The sequence below is a fragment of the Capsicum annuum genome, chromosome 3 (assembly GCF_002878395.1).
Source record: "Capsicum annuum cultivar UCD-10X-F1 chromosome 3, UCD10Xv1.1, whole genome shotgun sequence".
Taxonomy (NCBI): Eukaryota; Viridiplantae; Streptophyta; class Magnoliopsida; order Solanales; family Solanaceae; genus Capsicum; species Capsicum annuum.
This window is the reverse complement of record NC_061113.1, coordinates 11,496,113-11,520,655: the sequence shown is the minus strand read 5'-3', so window position 1 is coordinate 11,520,655 and position 24,543 is coordinate 11,496,113. Positions and strand designations below refer to the sequence as shown.

At 34.5% G+C, this 24,543-nt stretch overlaps 1 protein-coding gene across 1 annotated transcript; it reads right to left on the bottom strand.

Annotated features, from left to right (window-relative positions):
• Positions 1–14,824: 14,824 nt before the first annotated feature.
• LOC107864233 (disease resistance protein RGA2) lies at positions 14,825–24,297 on the bottom strand. The gene is made up of 2 exons (XM_047409044.1): positions 18,584–24,297; positions 14,825–15,201 (listed from the first exon to the last, which is right to left on the bottom strand). Exon 1 carries the CDS (start codon positions 22,145–22,147, stop codon positions 18,587–18,589), a length of 3,561 nt encoding a protein of 1,186 aa, XP_047265000.1. The 5' UTR covers positions 22,148–24,297; the 3' UTR covers positions 14,825–15,201; positions 18,584–18,586.
• Between the last annotated feature and the right edge of the window lie 246 nt (positions 24,298–24,543).

Sequence of the window (24,543 nt, the reverse complement as noted above, 5' to 3'; positions counted from 1 at the left end):
AGAGAGACTTCCTGCGAGATGAGGGTTGCTCTCGAACTTATTTACCCATTATCATTATCGCTGAGTATAGAGACTTCCTGCTAAATGAGGGTTGATCTCAGATTCAGTTGTTCAGTGTTCTAGAGACTTCCTGCTAGATAAGGGTTGATCTCAGATTCAGTTGTTCAGTGTTCTAGAGACTTCTTACTAGATGAGGGTTGATCTCAGATTCAGTTGTTCAGTGTTCTAGAGACTTCCTTCTAGATGAGGGTTGATCTCAGATTCAGTTGTTCAGTGTTCCAGAGTTTGTGAATTTGAATATCAAATATCAATAATATCTGTTATTCGATTTCTCAGAATAGATACGTACAGATGTCAGCTCTAGTAGCTTCAGATACTCAGTATCTTATTGTCAGTATTATTATTTTCGGGTGTCGGCGTTCAAAATGTAACATTTGGTGTCATGATGATTTTAGTTGTACTTTATGCATCCATGTGTGTATTGTTGATCAGACATGTTTCAAAATCGGTAACTGCAGAGTTTCTATATATGTTTATTCCAGCGAATACATATTATTCAGATTGTTATGTTTATGCATAAGCCTTATATTTTACCTTACCCTATCCTTGCATACTCGGTACATTCTTTATACTGACGCATTCGCGCTATGGTGCTTTTCCCACCATAGATTCTAAGAGCGAGATTCAGAGCATATTTAGCTGTCAGATCTTGTAGTAGTGGGTGCAGCAGTGAGTCCTCATCATCCAAGGATATTCTATTTCAGTGTTTTGGTGATTTTAGTAGATGGAGTTAGTTGAGGAATTGTCCCTTCAACTATACAGTTCAGACAGTGTAGAGGCTTTTCAAACAGATGTATTGATAGTTAGTTTTCAGTACTGTATATTTAGATGTTTGAACCTTATGGCTAGATTTATCCAGTTTCTGCATTTATTGTATTATATTATGCAGTGAACAGATACGGATATCAGTGAAGGGTTAGCTTGTGGTCCCTCGGGGTCATGACCACCTTGTGGCATTTCAGTTCATGGGAATTGGGGCATTACAGGATGTAATCGATCAGTCGGTAGATTGGATATCTTTGAACCGTCGAGCTTTATTGTATACCTAGACAACACATGTCACACAACCAACCTTTTACATTTATGGTTCTCACGGTTTTGTTCATTTCAGCCATAAACACATCTCGATTTCATAAGAGCTTAGAGAACAGTCCTTTATTAACATTCTTCTTGAAGCGACTTCGACTTTTCCCTCACATAGGTTATTTCTAAGAATTTAATCCTATAGATTAAACTATTTGGACAAATCTACCAAATTTAGATAATCATTAAAAGATTTTTCTCCATAAGTCTTATCCTTGTTTACTAAACCATTGTCTACATCATGAGAATGGGTTGGGTATATTGACAATGTTAAACTTGTCAGACACAACTTTGTTTGATCTCCTTGAACCTAGCTCTTGAGATCTCCATTCTGTTAGGTAGAGTTACCACCATGCTAACTTGTCCTAGGCCTTAAACCAATTCCCTTGGATGTTCTTTCAACTCCTTCTCTAGATAGGACTTTTGTAAGTGGATCCGACACATTATTCTTTGACTTTACATAGTCAATAATGATAATTCTACTAGAGAGAAGTTCTCTATCAGTATTATGTCTCCGTCTTATATGATGAGATTTACCATTGCACATCATGCTCCGTGCCCTACCTATTATCACTTGACTATCGCAGCATATGTACACTGGGGCCAATGGTTTGGGCTAATAAGTAATATCTTCCAAGAAATTTTGGAGTCATTCTGCTTCTTCACCGGCTTTATCTAACGAGATAAATTTTGATTCCATCGTTGAGCGAGCAATACATGTCTGGTTGGATGATTTCCAAGAGACTGCTCCTCCACCTATTGTAAATATGTATCCACTCGTGGATCTTACTTCATTTGAACCTGGGATCCAATTTACATCACTATATCCTTCAAGTACCGTAGGATATTTATTATAATACAAAGCATAGTCTTGGGTGTATTTAAGATACCCAAAACTCTTTTCATTGCCATCAAATGAGTTTTGTTAGGATTAATCGTGTACCGACTCAACTTACTAATTGCACATGCTATGTATGGTCGTTTACAATTCATTATATACATTAAACATCCCAATACTCTTGCGTACTCCAATTGTGAATCACTTTCGCCATCTCTAATGGAGTCTTGGCAATACCAAATTCCAAATACTTGAATTTGCCAACTACTTTTTTGATATAATGAGACTATGTCAATGTCAACCCTTGTAGAGTTCTATGGGTTCCTATTCCTAAGATCACATCCGTAACTCCAAGATTTTTTCATATTGAACTTGCTCTCGAGCATTCGCTTTGTGGCTTTTATGTCAGAAATGTCTCTACTGATGATCAACATATCATCCACATATAAACAAACAATGACTTGGTGATTTGGAGTGTCTTAAATATAGACGCACTTATCACATGTATTTATCTTGAACCTATTTGCCAACATGTTTTGTCAAACTTCGCATGCCATTGTTTAGGTGCTTGGTTTAGTCCATATAACGACTTAACAAGTTTACACACCTTATTTTCTTTTCCTGGAACCACAAAACCCTCGGTTTGTTCCATATAGATTTCTTCCCCCAATTTTTCATTCAGAAATGTTGTTTTTACATCCATTTGATGGATTTAAGGACCATATACTGCCGCCAAGGCAATTAACATTTGAATCGACGCTATCCTTGTTACTGGTGAGTATGTATCAAAGTAATCAGGGTCTTCTTTTTATTTGAAGCCTTTTACTACAAGTCCTGCCTTGTATTTGTCAATAGTACCATCCGCTTTCATTTTTCTTTTGAAGATCCATTTAGAACCTAAAGGTTTATTTCCTAGAGGAAGATCAACCAACTCCCATGTATGGTTTCTTAAAATTGAATCAATCTCACTATTGACTGCCTCTTTCCAAAAGGATGAGTCTGACGACGACATCGCTTCTTTAAAAGTTTGAGGCTCATTTTCTAAGAGAAATATTACAAAATTTGATCCAACCGAAGTTGGCGTTCTTTGACATATACTACATCTTGGATTCTCATCATTATGTACATTCTCACTTGGTTCATCTCGAGGTCGTTTAGACCCCACTAGACTGTTCATGTCTAGTTTTATACGGATATATGTTTTTACAGAATTTAGCATTATCTAATTCAATTATCGCATTTTCATTGATATCTAGATGTTCAGATTTATGAATCAAAAATCGGTATGCTTTGTTACTTTTAGCATATCCTATGAACATTCAGTCCACTGTCTTAGGTCCTATCTTTACCCTTTTTGGCATAGGAACTTGGACCTTCGTTTGACACCCCTACACTTTGAAAAATTTCAAGTTGGGTTTTCTTTCTTTCCATTTTTCATATGAAATTGATTGTGTCTTACTATGGTAAACTCTATTGAGTATTTGGTTGGCCGTAAGGATAGCCTACCCCACAAGTTTTGTGATAAACCTGAACTTATAAGTAAGACATTCATCATTTTCTTCAAAGTTTGATTTTTTCTTTCCGTAATTCCATTAGATTAAGGTGAATACGGGGATGTAGTTTGATGGACAATTTTATTGTCTACACATATTTCTGCGAAGGGAGATTCATATTCTCCATCCTTATCACTTCTTATAGTTTCGATCTCTTTCTCTAACTAATTTTCAACTTCAGTTTTATATTGCCTAAATGCATCTATTGATTCATCCTTACTGTTTAGCAAATAGACATAACAATATCTAGTGCAATCGTCAATAAAAGTTATAAAATACTTTTTCCCACCACGTGATGATGTTGACTTCATATCATAAATATCAGTGTGTATTAAGTCTAAGGGATTGGAATTCCTTTCAACAGAATTATAAGGATGCTTAGCATACTTTGATTCCACACACGTTTGACACTTTGATTTATTGCACTCAAAGTTTGGCAAAACTTTTAAGTTAATTAGTTTTTCGCAAAGTTTTATAATTGACATGTCCTAAACGTTCATGCCATAATTCATTAGACTCAAGCAAGTAAGAAGACGCAGAATTTTTATTGATTTCAATAGTCATTACATTTATCTTATATAGGCCCCTAGTGAGATAGCCTTTTCCTACATATACTTCTACTTTGCTAATTACAGTTTTTTCAAAAACAATTATACATTTAAATCTATTTTTATCTAGAAGTGATACAGAAACCAAGTTCTTTCTAACTCCGATACATAAATGACATTGTTGAGTGTCAACCTTTGCCTGAAGTCATTTTCAAGCAAACTTTTCCTGTTCCTTCTACTTTTGTAGTAGCGGAGTTAGCTATGTAGATATTTTCTTCTCCTTGAGCCGGAGCGAACGTCGAAAACAACTCCTTATTAGTACAAACATGGCAGGTGGCATCTGAATCCATTCACCATTCGTGAGGATTTTCCACCAAGTTGCATTCAGATAGCATGGCAAACAGATCATCTATTTCTTTCTTGGACTCAACCATATTTGCTTGGTCCTTTTTCTTGCCTTTCTTAGGATTCCGGCAATCTGTTGATTTGTGGCTAATCTTATCACAATTAAAGAACTTCCCCTCAAATTTCTTCTTGGGTTGATTTATTTTATTTCCAACTTTTTTTTGCTTCTTAGAGTTGTTTTGGTCGTCTTCTCTAATATTTACTCCATTCATTGTAGAATTTTCTCTTGATCTTCTTTTTGCAGCCTTATTATCTTCTTCAATGTGTCGCCGTACTATTAGATCTTTGACAGACATCTCCTTACATTTGTGTTTCAATAGTTCTTGAAGTTGTTCCACATAGGTGGTAGCTTCTCTATTATTCCTGCTACTTGAAACGCTTCATTCACGATCAAACCTTTCGCAAGGATATCATAGATGATCACTTGCAGTTCCTGCACTTGTGAAATAACAGATTTGTTGTCTATCATTTTATATTCCAAGAATTTTGCAATGAAAAACTTTTTAACTTCGGCATACTCTATCTTGTACTTCCGTTCCAGCGATCCCCACAACTTGTTGTCTTTGTTCCACTATATACATTGTAGAGATCATCTTGGAGACCACTTAAGATGTAGTTCCTACAAAAAAAAATTGGAGTGTTTTCAAGCTTCCACAATCACAAATCGCTCTTGTTCAGAGGTTCCCTCGGGCACCTCTGGAGCTTCCTCAAATGTGAACCTTTGAAGACAAAGAGTTGTAAGGTAGAAAAATATTTTCTGCTACCACCTTTTGAAGTCAATACCCACAAAATTACCAAATTTCTCCGCTGGTTCCATAGCTTGCGGAGCATTATTACGACTCATTATAGCAATACTAGTTGCAACCACAGTCACTGCAGTATCATGCACTTGACTATCATTAGTCATTTTCCTGTCATAACAAGACAGTAAATTTAGTATATCAAAATACTACTTATAAAGTTGTAGCAGCTTTAAACACCTCTTGTTTCTAGTTTAACGATGAAGTTTTTATGACTTCCAATCATAAAGCGAGTGATCTTTAACTTGCAATGAAGATTTTATTTCTTCAAATCACTAGTTAAGTTCAAGCGGAGTAGAAAGCTTGTGAGACCCCAAGAATATCAACCAATACTAGAATCATGCTTCAAGCTCTTGAGAAATAAATTTTAGTGATTTGGTAGTTTTATGATCAAAGTTGGTGTGTATTGAGGCCTCAAATACGTCCTAGCTATTACACGAATCAAAACATCCCTTGCCAATTAAATTCTTGAGAAGGATATTGCCATAGTCAACTTTAAACGAGCATATCTTCCATTATACAAAGAATTTTTCATCTTATGACCCATAAAAGATAGATAGTTTAATTATCTTTCCAACTATACCAATTTCATCATAATATGATATTGGAGTAAAAAGTTATGGATGTTTTACAGTGAGCTATCCAGGCTGCCAAAGTATGACGGGAAGGCCGACGAACCGTCGAGCCTGCGATGGACCTTCGCCCCTGCGATGGACCGTTGCCCAAACCATTGTAACTAAGGCAGTAAGCCTATTTTTTGGCCCAAAAGTACAGTTTGAAGGGACGGTCCGTCCCCAGGGCGATGGTTCATCGCCCAAACCGTCGCGGACCTCCGTTTAGCGATTTTAATTCATTTTTAAAAGGATTTTTGGTTCTTTTTTCACACTTTTTAAAACATACTTGCATCAAATGAAAGCACACAACTCCTCATTCATCCAGAACATCAAAATTAGGGTTTCTTTCAAGATCAATCCCAAGAAAAAGATTCACACCCTTCTTCAAGAAAACTCAATAATCAAAACGTCACCATTCAAGAACCTAAAAAGTTATTCTCTTTCAAGATTAAAGTTTTTGAGGTATGTTAGATGTTGATTCATGGGTTCCTTCCACCCATGAAGCTCAAGAATCTTTTTTGAAGTGCAAAGATTGTGTATTTATAATTTCCATGATTATGATTGAATTGAAGTTCATGCTTATGTTATTGTTGGGTTTTGGTTCATGTTTTAGATTTTAAATTCCAAGAGTTAATCCTAGTAGGTGATGATTGGTATGATGTTCATGATAAACCCTTTAAATTGCATGTTGATTGATGTAGCCATGTTATTTAGATGTATTGTTGGTTGTATAACCAAAGTGTTTGATTAAATGCCTAGGTGAATGAAGTAGTGCCATTATATCATGTTAATAGGAAATTCCCTTTATATGTACAATTTAATGTATGTTAAGTGTTTGTTGAAAGGATTTAGTGAATGAATTATGAGACATTAGTATGCATGCCTATACGTCTACAAGTTTATGACCTCAAATACTTGAAAGGATGCTTCAATCATTGTATTGCGAATGATAGACGATTGCCATGCTATTCAAGAATTGTTATGCTTTACTTTTATGCTATCGAGTTCTGAGGGTATTTAATACCCAACAATTTAGCTGTGTGCCTAGAGCCAGTGCCAGTTATTGTACTCTCAGTTAGGTCACGATCAGTAGTGTTCTCAGTCAGTTATAGTATTCGGTAGAACTCAGTCAGTTTCATGACTTAGGAAAGTTCAGTAATCTCAGTAACATCCCAGTCCAATTCAGTAATCAACTCAATGAACTCAGCTCAACTCAGATAATCAGTACGATCAGTAACAGATTCAGTTCAGTTTAGTACAATCTAAGAATCAGGTCAGTGTCTATTCAGTTGGGAGTAGAATTCAGTATCGAGCGAGGGCAGGGATAACGGCTTCCCCGTTAGTTAGGCAAAGTCGTTAGTAGAATTCCCTGTACTCGAGAACTGCGTAGCCAGCGCAGGATAAGGAGTCACCCGTTAGATTAGGCTTGGCTCTGGCCAGGTTTCACCTGTTAGATTAGGCTTGACATCCTGGTCTTAGAAGTTATCTTTACCCGTGGTACGATACTGATACCCTTCTAGATGGGGTTACAGGTTGGACCCCACTATCTTAGATTCGGGGCATGTCGATTAGATGACTACCTCCCACAATCTCAGTTTCAATCTCAGTATTCAGAATAGAACTCATATCGGTATTACGAAAATCAAGACTGTTAGATACAGTCACTCAAGTTTGTAAAGAACTTAGAAAGTTCCATAGATGCAGAGATCACCCACTAGATAGGCTTGATCTCAAATTTCAGTCAATCATTCTCATTATCAGTAGATTCAGAGATCACCCACTAGCTAGGCCTGATCTCAGCTTCAGTCAATCAGTATCAGTATTAGTAAATCCATAGATCACCCGCTAGGTAGGACGGATCTCAGGTATCAGTATTAGTAGACTCAATTATCAGAAGTTCAGTTATTAGAATTCAGTATTCAGTGTTACTACGATTTTCATTATAGTTTATGCACTCATGCATGTATCCTCATTCAGTAGTCTCATGTTATCCAGTCAGTATTGTTCATGCATGTAAATCCTTGCATCCAAACTTACCTCATCTAACGTACCAGTACATTCTCACGTACTGACACATACTTTTCTCTTACGCTATGGTGTCTTATACCATAGGTTCAGAAGCACGAGCTCCAGATCACCCTTAGCAGTTCAGATCCAGCTAGCAGCAATAGACTTAGTAGTGAGTCCTCATTATGTGAGGATGATCCTTATTTTATTATTGCATTAGATTTAGTATTTCAGTAGATAGAGTTAGTTAGGAGATTGTCCCATCAACTCCCTATTCAGACAATTTAGAGGCTTTTTTAGACTAGAGTATTTTCAGACAGTTGTTTTAATTTTGGTATTTCTATACTTTATTCAGTTTGATTTCAGTATTGAACCTTATGGCAAGTTTCCGCCAGTTTTCTGCAATTATTTCAGTATGTTATTCAGTGCTCAGTTATAGATATTAGTCAAGGGTTAGCTTGTGATCCTTCGGGACTATGAGCACCATGTATCGTCCGAGGTACCAGACTCGGGGCGTTACAAAGCTTAAAGCTTTAATCTCTAGAAACCAATAAAATAAAAAATTACAGATTATGTAAAGTTACTTATTTCCTTAAGATTGTTGTTTTTACAATATTTTCGGGTAAATAGAATCAGTATTTTGGTAGGTTAACTGTAACACTAGTTCAAGTTAAAAATAAGAACACTTATGAAGCACAACAACACCTTCAACACAAGATCAATGTGACCTTTCAAAGAAGTGTATTTTTCAGAAAATACGATGAAACAAAAATGGCCAAGTCCTCTGAATTCATGAAGCGTCCTTAAGAAAATAATTTCCCTCAACTACCCGAGGTTGTGGAATTTTTCTCTGAGTATAAAATGGCCAAACAAACCAACTGTAGCGGTACCTCAAACAATTGGAATCTCTTCGAACTCACTCAATGATTTGATGATCACACAGAATATTTTTGAAGACAAGAAGTGTTTGTATAATTCATAAAATTTTGTGTCTAAACTAGTGGATGAAAAAAGGTTTATATAGCCATCAGGTGCCTCTTCTGAAAGGTGACAATGGTTCACCAAAAGATGTATCCCTTTTGAAAAATCATGTTTGTTCATTCCATAGAATGTATCTTTTCCGAATAGTCACAACCCTCCAAACGGACATACCATTTCATGAATCAGTGTGTCTTTTCATCGAAGGGTTGCATCTCTTCTGAAATAACATTTCGCATTCTACAATGCATTTTGAATTTTGAAACAGTGTTACATGCATGCACGCGTTAATGGAGGATTAAACACACAAAAATTTTTTTTGTTTCTGTGGTTTTTTCAAAGATAGATCTCATCAATCTAAAGCCGAAGCTGAAGCCGAGTAAGCGACGACGGCGCAAGGCACCTTTTATTTTTTGCGTCACTTACCATATGGAGTAAGTGTTTCTTAATATAAACACTTAAAAGTCACATTTTCCCACCAATGTGGGAGAATTAGTAGACTTTTCATTTCTAGAGTACACTTTCCATATTGATGTTGTCTCTATTTTTCTCTCCACTTGATTCCTTCCATTTTCTATTCACACTTTTCATACATATTGAACCCAACACCAATAGGCAAGGATTGGAGCGACGCCAGACTCTTGAACACATCCTTTGGCATATTTTCTAGGCCGTCTACAGAACCTAGAGACAAATCATTGAAATTGCAAAGAGGAGATGGATGATGAGGTGGGCAAAGAATTTGCTTCAATATCATTCAAGTCGTTTTAGGGATTATGCAATTTTGTGATGGAATTTTGTAAAGTGACAATGCTCTTAGAAGAAATAGAGAGATATCTTAGATGCTTCAGTCCATCTAAAGATTGAGGAAAAAATTTTATCTGCAGGTGACGTAAATGTAGGACGCACAAACGTGCAAAACTTGAAATCATTCTCTCAAAAGTTGAATTGCTTATGACACCGTGGAGAATCTTTTAGGTAAGTAAATGTATGCAACTTCATATGCTTCCTATTGAATGAATTGGGAAATGCCGATGAACCATCAATCTTAAGAACTCCCCATCTGCAAATTCTTTTGCGAGATCATGAATAAGATTGTGCATGTTGTAAAAATGTGGGAAATCACGTTCTACAGTTTCTTGAAAGACCAGAAATTCGTATTCTTCAGTTTCCTGAAAGAATAACCTTCTTAGTAGATCCATGAAATATGAATTGGCAACATCCTCTACATCATCTCTGTTGCTAATAGTTGATTGAATAAAGCCTTGATCAATCCACATGTCAATTAAATCAGATCTCTGAATTAAGAAATCCTTTGGAAAGAGCGAACAATATGTTAAGCATATCTTTATATGCCGAGGAATGTAATTAAAACTCAATCTCAACATGGTCATTAACAAATTTAAAATTTGAATAAGTAAATACATGAACTAGCAGCGGAGGATTCAATATCTATTTTGAAAATATAAAATTATTTTAATTAATATATAAATAATATAATTTTCTGTCGAAGGTTGATCCTAATCTGGCTCTGTCCATGCTCGAATCAGTTATTATAGCTTTAAAATATGAAAATTCTAAACTTGACATGTATTTTTTTCTTTTTTGATTTTCCATTTAATGTATAATATTCAAGCAAAAGTCCGATTAATTCAGGTCATGCACTACAAGGCCCACTCCGAGTGAGAAGCTTCCAGAATAATTCTATCCATATCTGATATTTAAGCTCAGATTTCTTATTAATGAAGTTATTATATATCACTGTATCACAACTCATTTCGATGGTAAAGTACTTTACTTGTGCGTCCTAAAACTGTGACTCGGAAATAGTAGTCCACGTGTGAATTTTTGGCCACATGGCATGGTATTGGTTGACTCTTCCTTTTTAAGTTGAAAAATAACAACACACATTATTTTTTAAAAAAATAATTATTCCTTACACAAAATAAAATTTAAATAAAAATATGCTTAGACAAAATGGGGAAAATATCATCATGAATTTTGAGGAAAGTAAAATAAATAAATTAAAATAAAATATATAATTATTAGTAAATTCTTGGAATAATAACATTTTTGATATCTCAATTATTATGACTTTTGTCATTGCAATATATTACTCTTGTCTTATGTGTATATAATAATAGTACTATTGTAAAGGGGAAATACATAGAGTACCGCCTAAAGTTATTATGATAATTTGATTTTATTCTCAACTGTATGAACCTTTTTTTACCTCAATTAAGCACCACATAATAAGTCTGAAAGTCTACCGATAATTCTAAGGAATTCATCTTAAAAGACTTTGGGCTCAGCCACAAGCCATAATATTCCTAGCACTAGAAGATAAAGAAATAAGGCAAAATTACATATATAACGACATGTTTACTCGGAACTACTAAAATTCTTAACTTTTTCAAAAATCTCGTAAAATCTCAACATTTGGCCATTGATGATACATGTTAATTAACTTAGATACATATAAGGGATACATGTTTGGAGTAAACTAACTAGTACTTTTTAAGGATGTAACAGATAAATTAACATTAAAAGTGCAATTAATCTAACTAATTATGGTTAAAACAAAATTAAATCCCACGATTTATGATAATTATCTTGTTATTTCACCATTCAAAACAACATTCATAATATGTTTGGAAATACCCAAAAATTTTCACGGCTTCTTCAAAAGTTTCAGACATCCATTTTTTTCTGATTTGTTAATTTTGTTTGGTTATTTGAAATGAATAAATAGTTTTAATGGGTTCACTCAAAAGAAAGGAAATTCATTATTCTTGAAAAAGAATTCGTTATTCCTTCTTCTCTGTTATTTGTTGTTGTTCTTCTTTTTTTTTACGATTCGTAATAATGAATATCACGTCTTATTAGTACATTCCGATGTTTGACTATTTGATGTCAAGCACGAAAAGTACAAGATTGATGGTTGTAGTCGGAGATGTACCAGTGTCGATCTCAATTCGTTATCCCTTCTTCTCTGTTATTTGTTGTTGTTCTTCTTTTTTTTCGACGATTCATAATAATGAATATTGCGTCTTATTAGTACATTTCGGTGTTTGGCTATCTGATATCAAGCACGAAGAATGCAAGATTGATGGTTGTAGTCGAAGATTTACCAATGTCGATCTCAATCGCTATGTCAAGAAAAGCCGATGAAGATTTTTCCTCACTAGTTGTTTCACTGTCGGATGTCACAATGTATGCAATTCATCCTTCATGAATACAAATTAAAAATTCAGATTATAATAAAGAGATGTACTCATGATTTGTTTGTCAACTCGTTTATAATCTGAATTTTAAGTTCCTTTTCTTAGAATTTTAAGTTTTAAGTTGTCAAATTACGCATTTTTAGTTTATTGAATTATAGTCTGTCAAATTGTGTAATTCATCATTGTTTCAATTTTAAAGCCAAGTGTTTTGAGAAACAAAAATATGTATCTCTTGTTGATTGAATTTAGTCAAAAATACAAAGTTGTTTTCATGTTTAAGTCAAAAATATAACACAGAACAATATAAAAAAACTGTATGAACATAATATTATAGATACAAGATAATACAAATATGTATCCTGGTTGAAATGCATGTATCTATTGATATGCTTAAATCAATAAATGTTAAACAATACGAGATACATAAAATTCATAAACAGTGAAACAGTAATCCAAAATAAGAGAAAATGTATCTTTAAGCTTGTAATATGTATCTATTGTTGTGTTAATTTGAATAATAATTACAAAACATTAGATACATATAAAAATCAAAAAATGTATCTGATAAAAAATAAAAAAATATTTACATTAAGAAGCTTAATGAATTTCTTATGTATTTATGAATTCAATATTTAATTCAAAGTAACTAAATGATATAAAAAGATTTATCTGAACATTCATTGATAAATTGCTTACATATTTCACAAGACTATCGTTACATAATTAACAATTGATACAATCGTAAAAAAATTGTATCTATTGAAAAATATATTTTGTGAACAGTATGAAGCGTATGAACAATTACATTCAACTCTAAGTTGTTATTCAATTTAGAGACAAAATGTCTTGCAAAGAAAAAAATTAAGAAAAAGAAAATTATGTTATGGTTGAATATGAATTTAATTTTACGATGTATCGTTATGTTGCATAATGTAATTTTGTGTTAGTTACTTTCATTACTAGATTTAGTTATATATGTTTCAATAAACTTGATACGTATAGTTATAAATATGTATCTAATACAATGTAATAAAAAATGTTAAATATGATGACTTTATAAAGTGTAACAAAAACGTTAAACAAAATAATAATATATCATAATCTTGAATAGCCATATGGCAATCATTGGTGATAAGGTAGAATCCATGATGCTGAAAAACATCTAAAAAAATAACAACAACATGTACTAACATCATCAAACTATATAACAGTCAACTAGCCAACAAGTAAACAACTACTCAATATGCAAAGCACAGACTTTTTCTTTTTGTGTGAAACTACTCCTTGGCCTTGGTGGATCGTCATTCTCACTAAAGTATCCTTTCTCTGCCTTTACAGATCAATACTTGCACAAAAAAGTGGCATATCTCATGTGATGGTATTGGGCATCAATACCCGAAGAGGGAATGCCTAATCCTTCGCTCAGGTACTCGACATAAACAGCTACAAATACACCACAATTCCTACATAGCGATTACTAATTGAATTAACAATACATATGTACTTGTATAAGATAATGAACACAATGGAAAGGTAATGTAATATTTACAAACTTCCACTATCTTCTTGTGCTATCCTGTTACCACTCGGAATGGATCCTAAAAAAAACATCAAATTAAAAAAATAACAATAGATGCAATAACTCTACAATAATACAGAACAATATATAGAAAAACTGTATGAACATAATATTATAGATACAAGATAATACAAATATGTATCTTGGTTGAAATACATGTATCTATTGATATGCTTAAATCAATAAATGTTAAACAATACGAGATACATACCATTCATAAACAGTGAAACAGTGATACAAGATAAGAGAAAATGTATCTATAAGATTGTAAACATGTATCTATTGTTGAATTAATTTAAATAATATTTACAAAACATTAGATACATATAAAAAAAAAAGAATCAAATAGACAAAAAATTGAAAAAATGTATCACGCATATATAAATATGTATCACGATCAATTATTTTCCAGATCTGAACATGCCGAAGGTTTCAGATATTTTTCAGATATGACTTTGTCGGAGGTTTTAATTTTTTTTTGCTTCGTACAGCAAAATATTATTGGATTAGAAGGTTTACCTGAAGTATCGATAACGGAAAATCAACCGCAAATAACCTTACCATGGATAATTTTCTTTGCCGAAATAGTAGCTTTACCCATAACTCAAGCACCAAAAACATCATCATCTTTAACACGAAACTCCAAACGATCAATTGGGTGAGCTAAAGAGACATGATGTTGTTTAATTTAATTTTTGAGAAAAACCATTGAACATAATAAGAAGAAAGTGAAGATAAATTTAGGAGAAAAAATACCTTAATTAAAAAATATGAAGAAGAAGAAGAGAAAATTGTGGGATAAAATTGTGACCAAAACTTTGGCATTAATGTAGCTATTTATGTTGGAAGAGTTGGATAGAAACTGTTGCTTGAATTAAAGCATACAAAGAGGAGAAAATGAGTTTTTTTTGGTAAAGAATCGGTTTCTTAGTTGTAGGTTTTAACTTGTATCTCAACTTTATCAAAAAGTATAAAATATTGGGATTTAAATAATTTTTTAGAAGTGGAGGGATTTTTAGAAGTTTAGAAAGTTATGTTGTTTATTTAGGTAATTTTTTCAAGAAATAAAGGGATTGGGTCTTAATGTAGTGATCACGCCTTAAAAACAGAGAATAAATAGTCACTGCAAATATAATTCGTCTTAAGATACTGTATTCAAGAAAACCATCTTAATACGAAGCTTTGCTACTATAAACAAAATTATTGAGAAACCAAACCAAATCTACGGCATACATTACTCCTCAACAAACATCAAGGTGAGAACTAAAGAATCAACAAAACTATATAAACGTATCGTGCAATTAAATAGCAAATGCAGAAATGAAGAAAATGCCAAAAATAGTGTCCACTTTACTTCAAGGGCCAACAGAATCATTCAATAAAGAATCATGAAAGTGGAAGCCTTAAAACAGTTCTGCTGAATTATCAACTTTTTAACTGACTCCCAAAAACACAGTTGAAACACCAACATTTTTCTTTAAGCTCTCCTGTAAAGCCATCAGAGTCCGGAACCTAAATAACAAACAAAAATTAAAAAGTAACTGAAATAGAATACAATTTAAAAGTTGAACCAAAATGGATATAAGCTATATGAGGTTTTTACACGGACCTGACCTTAATGGCCATCAACGTGTAACGCTTCATATAGTGTAATGTGGCCTTTTGTTTGTTTCTTGGATCACACTTGGTCAAACAAAGTTGGTACCAAGCACTTGCAAGATCATTTATTAGCTTTGTCAAATTTGGTTGGCTAGTCCAACATTGCATGCAATTTGTTTCTGGTCAAATTTGGTTGGCTAGTCCAACATTGCATGCAAGTTGTTTTCTTTTCAAATTTGGTTGGCAAAGTAGTGTGTTGATGTCATTGATGACATCAACGTAGGTTTGTTTTGTTCATAGAGGCATTTCCACCCTCTTTGGAATATATCATTTAGAGAAGAACACCAACATTTGAAGAAGATTTAGTTGTGTTTGTTTTCTTCTTTGTAGAGAGTACTTGTAAGAGAGTTGTGTTGGGAAATACTTTGAGTGAACCTCTTCTTTGGAGTGATCTTTGTGAGGTTATTCTTTTGGGTATTTGGGCTATTAGAGTATTTAATTACTCTAATTTTGTACTATCTTTTGTATCTTTGTACTCTTTTTGTTCCGTTGGTGTTTAGTGAAGTTGTTTTTCTTTTGATTGTGGACGTAGGTCAAGTTGACCGAACCATGTTAAATTTGTGCCTCTTTTATTTTCTCAACTTATCGTTATTATCATTTTGTTATCGTCTTCAAATGATTACTTTGTTTAATTCCGCACTATCCGGGATTCTCGATCCTAACAAATTGGTATCAAAGCGAGGTTAATCCTGATTTTGTCTTAGTAGTCACCATGACGATTACAAATATTTATGTTGAGAAATTTGACCAAAGTGCAAACTTTGGTATGTGGCAGTTGAAAATGAAAGCTATCCTAGTTTAGGATGGTTCAGATATGGCAGTGCAAGGAAAGGAGAAAATTTCAGAAAAAATGACAGACGAGGAGTTTGATAGCCTTGATAAAAAGGCGAGATCTAGTATTATACTAAATCTCTCTGATGATGTATTACGTGAAGTAGCTTCGGAAACCACTGCCAAAGGCATGTGGGAAAAGTTGAAAAGCCTGTGTATGAAAAGGACGGTAGAGAATAGACTCTACCTGAAGCAAAAGCTTTATACAATTCGTATGGATGAAAATACTTCCCTATTGTCACATCTTGATGCCTTTGATTCCATTCTTATGCATTTAAGTAATATAGATGTCAAGGTTGAGGAAAAAGATCAAGCTATTTTGCTAATATGTTCCCTACCCCATTCCTTTGAGAATTTTAGAGATACTATACTTTATGGGAAAGAAACTATCTCTTATAGAAAAATCAAATCTATGCTGAAAACTAAAGATCAGATAGATAGAGATATTACCGGGGAAGGTAGTGGAAATCAGGCGTATGGTTTATTTGTCAGGAGTAGATCTAATGAAAAGTCTAGATTTAGTAATTCAGTGTGTTATTACTGTCATAAAAAAGGCCACATCAAGTTTAATTGTCCTAAGTTGCAAAACAAGGGAAAAGTAAAGAAAAATGAGCACGGGGATTCCGACACCGCTAAAGCAAGTGTTGTTGCTGATGAGATTGAAGGAGCAATATTTTTAGTAACCGAAAATATTTCTTATTCTAACAATGAGTGAATTTTAGATTCGTCTTGTTCATTTCACATGTGTCCTAACAAGTACTTGTTTTCTACATAGGATCCTGTTGAAGGTGGAGTTGTCTTTGTAGGCAATAATGTTGCTTGAAAAATTGTTGGAACAGGTACCGTCCCAATTAAAATGCATGATGGTATTGTAAGAACTCTCAGAAATGTTAGATGTGTTCCTGAGTTGAAGAAAAATCTCATCTCTTTGGGCACTCTAAAATCTTTTGGGTGCAAATACACAGATGAAGGTGGAGTTCTTCAAGTCTCTCGAGGTGGTCTTGTGGTTATGAAGGCACACAAGTCTGGGACGCTGTACACACTGTTGGAATCTACTATTACAGGTGTTGCTACTGGTTCAATTTCAGATGGAGACTCATCTGATTCTGACGTCATGGAATTTTGAAAGTCCTTTGAGGCTTTGTGAAGAAGGTGGAGCAAATTTACTATATTAAACAAACTCAGGCCAAGGTGGAGATTTGTAATGTGGCCTTTTGTTTGTTTCTTGGATTCACACTTGGTCAAACAAAGTTGCTACCAAGCACTTGCAAGACCATTTGTTGGCTTTGTCAAATTTGGTTGGCTAGTCCAACATTGCATGCAAGTTGTTTTCTTGTCAAATTTGGTTGGCAATGTAGTGTGTTGATGTCATTATGACATCAACGTAGGTTTATTTTGTGCTTATAAATAGAGGCATTTCCACCCTCTTTGGAATATACCATTTAGAGAAGAACACCAATATTTGAAGAAGATTTAGTTGTGTTTGTTTTCTTCTTTGTAGAGAGTATTTGTAAGAGAGTTGTGTTGGGAAATACTTTGATTGAACCTCTTCTTTGGAGTGATCTTTGTGAGGTTATTCTTTTGTGTATTTGGGCTATTAGAGTATTTAATTACTCTAATTTTGTACTATCTTTTGTATCTTTGTACTCTTTTTGTTCCGTTGGTGTTTAGAGAAGTTTCTCTTCTGATTGTGGACGTAGGTAAAATTTACCGAACCACGTTAAATTTGTGCCTCCTTTATTTTCTCAACTTATCGTTATTATCGTTTTGTTATCGTCTTCAAATGATTACTTTGTTTAATTCCGCACTATCCGTGATTCTCGATCCTAACATAAAGACTTAGTTTGATAGTTAAGCGTTAGTGTTGGGAGTAGTTTGGTATATAGTTTGAACTTATTAATTCAAGACTTAAAGCTTAATTCTATCATTACGTGCATTTAATTAAAAAAGTAAAATCAATTACTCCCTCCGTTCCATTTTACTCGTTCCAATTTGATATTATATATTGATTAAAAAAAATAGTTAATAACATGATTACTTTATCATAGTACCCCTGTTAAATGATGTTTACATTTTAATTTGGAGAAAAAACAATTAATACTAAGGGTAAAAAAGGAAAAAAAATTGTTTTGTGTTGATTAATTAAAAATGACAAGTAAAATAAAAAATCAAATTCAAAAATTTGGGACGAATAAAATGGGACGGAGGAAGTAATAAACTAATTACGAAGCTAATAACATTCAACAAACAAATAACTCTATTGATTAATTTCCAATTTCCAATTACGAATTACTAATTAATAATTATTAATTTCCAAATTTCAATTATTAATTACTACTCTCTCCATCTACTTTTACTTATCATACTAATTATGCATCCCAACAAAATATAAAAGGATAATTACCTCCTATGTCCGCACAGTTGGGATGTGAGCAATCTTAGGCCAGTCCTCTCCTACTTCCTTCTCGCATCTTCGCTTCAGGATTGATGAACACCAGGAAATATCTAGCGTTTGCAATGCTGTGAGAGATCTCATGCCTTCTGGCAAGGATGTCAACATAGGGGAATCAAAAATCACCAACAAATTAAGGGCAACAAGGTCGCCTATCCATTCCGGAATTGTTGCCAAGTTAGGACATCCATGAATGTATATTGATTTCAAAGTGGCTGAGAAATGTCGGAGCCATAGTGGAAGCGACATTAGCTTGTAAAGCCTAGCAACTCTAAAAGTTGATAAGTTTCCTGGGGCTTGAAATTGCATTGCTTCTTCCTTGGACAAGTCGAGCATGGGGCAATCCTCTATATAAAAAGACTCAAGGGCAATGAGGTCGCCTATCCATTCTGGAATTGTTGCCAAGTTACGACATCCACTAATGTCTATTGATTTCAAAGTAGCTGAGAAATGTTGGAGCCACAGTGGAAGCGACAAAAGCTTGTCAAGCCCGACAACACTGAAAGTTGATAAGTTCCCCCGTACTTCGAAACGCATTGGTGCTTCATCCACGGACAAGTCAAGCAGAGGGCAAAATTCTATAGACAAAGACTCAAGGGAAATGAGATGAGTTAGACATGTGGATAGAGAAACCAGATTTTTGCACTTTAGAATAAACAAAGATTGGAGCGACGTGAGATTCTTGAACACATCCTCTGGCATAGTTGCTAGCCTTTCAACAAAAACTAGAGTCAACTCTTTCAAGTTGCAAAGAGGAGAAGGATGATGAGGAGGTGGGCAAAGTATTTGCTTCAATATCTTCTCACTTATTCCTTGCAGTTGAAGTTGTTTTAGGGAAAAAAAGTAGCAGTGTTCATCTGTAAGAGTCTTTGATGGTTGCATGAATTTCTCATCATAACCATCAAGTTCATTGAGAAACTGTAGTTCAAGACTTTGGAGAGAAGGCAGTTTCCATAGCGGTGGAAGCTTTTGGCATTTATGGCAATCTTCTATATGTAGATGAACAAGCTTGGGCAGCAAAAGGTCAAGATTCTCAACCATCAACCAACTTGGAAACCTTGAGCCATTGTAATTTACTATTCGCAATCTTTGAATGTTTTGGTGAGGCTGCAAGGCTTCCAACATCATCGTATCAGCTCCAGTATCAACATCCCCGTAATTTCCATATTCAAACTCTACACTCAGCAGTCGAAGATGCTTCATCCTTTTCACTACATCTGTCAGTGTTTTTTCTCCAATTGCGCAAGCTCGTCCCATCCTTTTCACTACATCTGTCGGTGTTCTTTCTCCAATTGTGCGAGCTCGTCCCATGAATATAATGGTTAAGCTATTTTTGAGATTAACAAGGCCTTTTAGTTCATTCAACTTGTCACTTGCCTGACCAGATATGCAACTTTCTTTGCCTATGATAAAACTTGGCAACGTCCGTAGAGATGTCAATTGACAAATTCCAGCTGGCATATCTTCTAGGGATGAGCAACCATCGAAATCCAAATGCATGAGACTTGTCAACTGCAAAATTCTAGGCGGAATATGGGTTAATGAGCGACACCCTTGACATACCAAACGTCGAAGGCTCACCAATCTCCAAATATCTCTTGGCAAATTTTGGAGTTCTCTGCAATCAACCAACTCCAGAATTTGTAGATTATGCAATTTTGTTATGGTATTAGGTAAAGTAACAATGCTCCAAGAAGAAACAGAGAGATATCTTAGATGCTTCAGTCCACCTAAAGATTGAGGCAGAAATTCTATATTCAGGTAACCTAGATGTAGGACGCGCAAGCGTGAAAAACTTGAGATAATTCTCTCAAAAGTTGAATTGCTAAGGACATTGACTGAAGAACGATCATTTAGAAAAATAAATGTACGCAAGTCCATATGCTTCCTATAGAATGAATTGGGAAATGCCGATGAACCATCAATCTTGAATAAACAAGAAGCGTAGAGAGTTTGTTCAGGTACAACTTCTGTATCTTCCGTTTTAGTGATACTGAAGAAGTCCCTATCTGCAACTTCTTTCGCGAGATCATGAATAAGATCATGCATTTTGTAAAATTGCATAAACGGTTCATGTTCTTCAGTTTCTTGAAAGAATGACCTTCTTAACAAATCCACGAAATATGAATTTGCAACATCCTCCACATTATCTCTGTTGCTAGTAGTTGCTTGAATAAAGCCTTGAGCAATCCACATATCAACCAAATCAAACCTTTGAATTTCGAAATCCTTTGGATAGAGGGAACAATATGCGAAGCATATCTTTAAATGCCGAGGAAGGTAATTATAGCTCAATCTCAAAATGGCCATTAGATCATTTCCTCCTCGTATGATATTTGACAAATCTTTATTCTTGAAGTACATCCACTCATCCTCCGTTCTTTTGAGGCGCAGTAGGCTTCCTACCGACCTTATTGCAAGAGGAACTCCTCCACACTTCCTCACAATTTCCTTTCCTATTTCCACCAAATTCAAATTTTCACTCTCTTTGTTACATCCAAATGCCATTTTTTCAAATAATGTCCATGCGTCTTCCTCTGAAAGGTCTCCCAATTTATATTGGTGAACACTTCCTGAAACTTCCGCCACCACGTCTGAACGAGTAGTCAGTAAAATCTTACTTCCCTTGGCTCCCCCAATCAACATATTCTTCAGTCTTGACCATTTCAAAGGATCTTCATTCCACACATCATCGAGCACTAGCAAATACTTCTTTCCATCAAGCATTTTCCTAAGCTCATTCAGCACTGCATCTAGTTGAAGGTAATTAGCCTTCTCTCCTACTCCAGATTCGATGATCTTTTCTGCAATCATCTTCACTTCAAATACGTCCGAAACACAAACCCACAATGTTTTATCAAAGTTCTTTTTAATCATTTCATCATTAAACACACATTGTGCGAGAGTGGTCTTTCCTAGCCCCCCAAGACCAACAATTGATATGACCACAACATTCTCTTCAACCTTAGAATTCAAAAGAAAATCCACAATTTTGTTTTTATCATCACTCCTTCCAATCACTTCTCCTTCAGGCACAAATGAATAAGTCTCTCTATCCAAATTCAATTGGACTGAATAAGGCTCCGGAAGCAAAGGTTGCGGCCTCCTTTCAACTAGGTTTAAGGAGGCCTTATCTTTTGCAATTACATCTAGGTCTCGTCGAATAGACTTGAGACGATGACTTATCTTACCGTTATAAATTATAGGATTTGATTTTGAGAAGAAGATGCCAACCTTATTGAACAATTTTCGATGCTTAACTTCAGTGGCGACGTCATCCAAGAGATCATCAGCTTCAAAGAACACTTTCTTAAGCCTTTTTATCCAGTCCTTCACCAGGTTGCTACTCCCCTGCTGCTCCTCTGCATCAATGAGTACGGCTTGAATGGAAGAAACTGTAGCAGAAAGATTTTTAAGCTCATCGCATAGTCCGTAAATGGATCCTACTTCTTCAGCAGCAAGAGAACCCAAGATTTTCAAGATTTCAGCAGCGAGATTGAACAGAATTTCTGCCATGATCAACAAGATGAACAAGTTTTCTGCTTTTTTTCCTTTTGGGTTGCAAAATGTAGAAGTTGCCTTGCCTTTGATTCTAATTGGCTGACAAAACCTTTCTGTGAGGCTGATTCTTTTCTGGGAATTATTAGGTATAAAGTGGAAAAAAGAATATACTGTAACTACTTGGTGCTTCTCCCTCCAAGAACAACATATATACTTCGCAACACTTTTTCACGATTGAATGAAATGTAACTCCACTCCGATTTAGGGATTCTTAAGATTAATTATTTAGTTAAATATAAATTTCGAATGCTATTAACTGTTTACATTGCTAGTACTGTCGAAGCTTTCATTATGTAAATGGGGTTGACAATCAAAAAATATGCGGTAAAAAACGTTTCACCTAAGAATACTGTTGTTTATGAAAAGGAAACTCAATTAATCACCCTTGAACTGATTTGATTCCATCATTGCCTGTAGGAAAAAGGATAGCTTAGTATATTTTTCAGTACAAACTTATTTGTGTTGAGTGTTTACATTTAATTAGACTCGAATACGAGTAAGTATTTACCGTACGTCTCCTTCATTCATCTCCCACAATACTATACATGGAAAAGTAGGGAGTTTTATTAGACTTTTGAACTTGATAGTCACTACTCAATCACAACCTTATCTTGTAGGACAATTATGAAAAAAAAGAATAAAGAATCTTATGATTAAACTTGACCACAATTTTCAGCACTTAACAGACTACTTAACTGTGGGCCACATAACAAGGTGTTAGTGAACGTTAAACAATATATCAAACAACAAAAGAGAAATATATCAAAATAAACACAATAATTTAATACGGTTCTGTTGCACAATTACATGGATTCAGTTACACTGTTACATCAACCAACTTCCTAACAATATTTGTAACTAACTTACAGAACACTAACCGTCTTAAACTAAGTTACTGGACAAATTTGAACTTGTTAGATATTTCATTTAGACACTCGGACTAAGTCCCGTTCCAACTGAACACCTCAATTCTTAATAAAATGTTCCAGTTGGACACTAATCGATTCAAATTTTGAAAAAAAAAATATGATTGTGTTTTCATTCGTCCATTAGATAGCAATGTTAATCACATAAAATATGTCTCCTTTAGCTATACCCACCAACCTCAAGTGGAAAAGGCCTTAGATTTTACAACTTATTGAGGCGAATATGCATAAATAAAGGAAATGATCTATTTTATGTGGTTAATTTAACTACCTAATAAACAATATGAGAACATGCACACCAAAATATATAAATCCAAAACTTAAACCAAAGAGTGCCTAATGGAACACATTCTTAGGAATTAAGGTGTTAAACTGAAACAAGACTTTGTTCGAATGTCTAAATGGAATATGAGACAAGACTTTGTTCGAGTGCCTAAATGGAATATCTGACAAGTTTGAGGAGTTGATCATGTATCAAGCCTTTTTCATTTAAGAAAAGAATTATTATTATGATACATAACATTGACAGCAATAATAACAATCCGTAGTTGTTGAGTAGCAAGAGAATCCAAGCTTTTCAAGATTTCAGCAGCAAACTTGTAAAGAATATCAGCCATGATCAAGAGGTAACTAGTTGATACAAAAGTGAGTGTGTATCAAGAGAGTCAAGCCAACACAAGAATAACAAGATGAACAACAACAATGCTAGTGAATCGAAATAAGCCACACACAGCTTCACTAAACTTCAAGGTTTACAAAAAAATGACAAGATGATAGAGATTACAAGATTACAATAACGTCAACAAGAGCAACAAAGTGGCATCAACTATAGTGAATCGAAAATGGACCCACAGGACTTCACTATCTTACCACACAAACAAGAAGATTACAAATTAAAGATAGTAACTTGATATACAATATTCAAGAATCTAAGAACCCTAACAACATGAAATGACCCTAAGACTAAAGAATATTATTACCAAGCTCTTACTTGGACCAAGAGGAACTCAATGACCTCAAGATCCTAGTTTCTAGCCAAGATTCAACCCAAGTGTCACTCCAATTGGGAATTTTGATTTTGAGCTTCTCCAACGGAAGAGAGAAGTGCAAAATATTATAAGTCTTGTATTCTCAAAATATCATGAATGAACTAACTCCAAAATAACCCTAACACTATCTATTTATATTAGTCCACAAAGGAAGATAACAAATGACCATCCCACCCTTGCCAAGGGGTGGCCTTGGAGTGTAAGTTTATTACACTTCAAGGCTCCTCTTCACACTTAAAAACATTTAATCCATTGGAAGGCTCAAGTACCAACTCACACACGGCCATTTGCATGAGCATAGCTTGAAGTTTTTATAACTCTCGAGCTTGGCTACGTGTAAATGGTCGTGAACTTGTTGGACAGCTTGGTACACCCA

Coding starts and splice junctions, on each gene's coding strand:
- LOC107864233 (XM_047409044.1), bottom strand. CDS start 22,147: ATGGCAGAAATTCTGTTCAATCTCGCTGCTGAAATCTTGAAAATCTTG.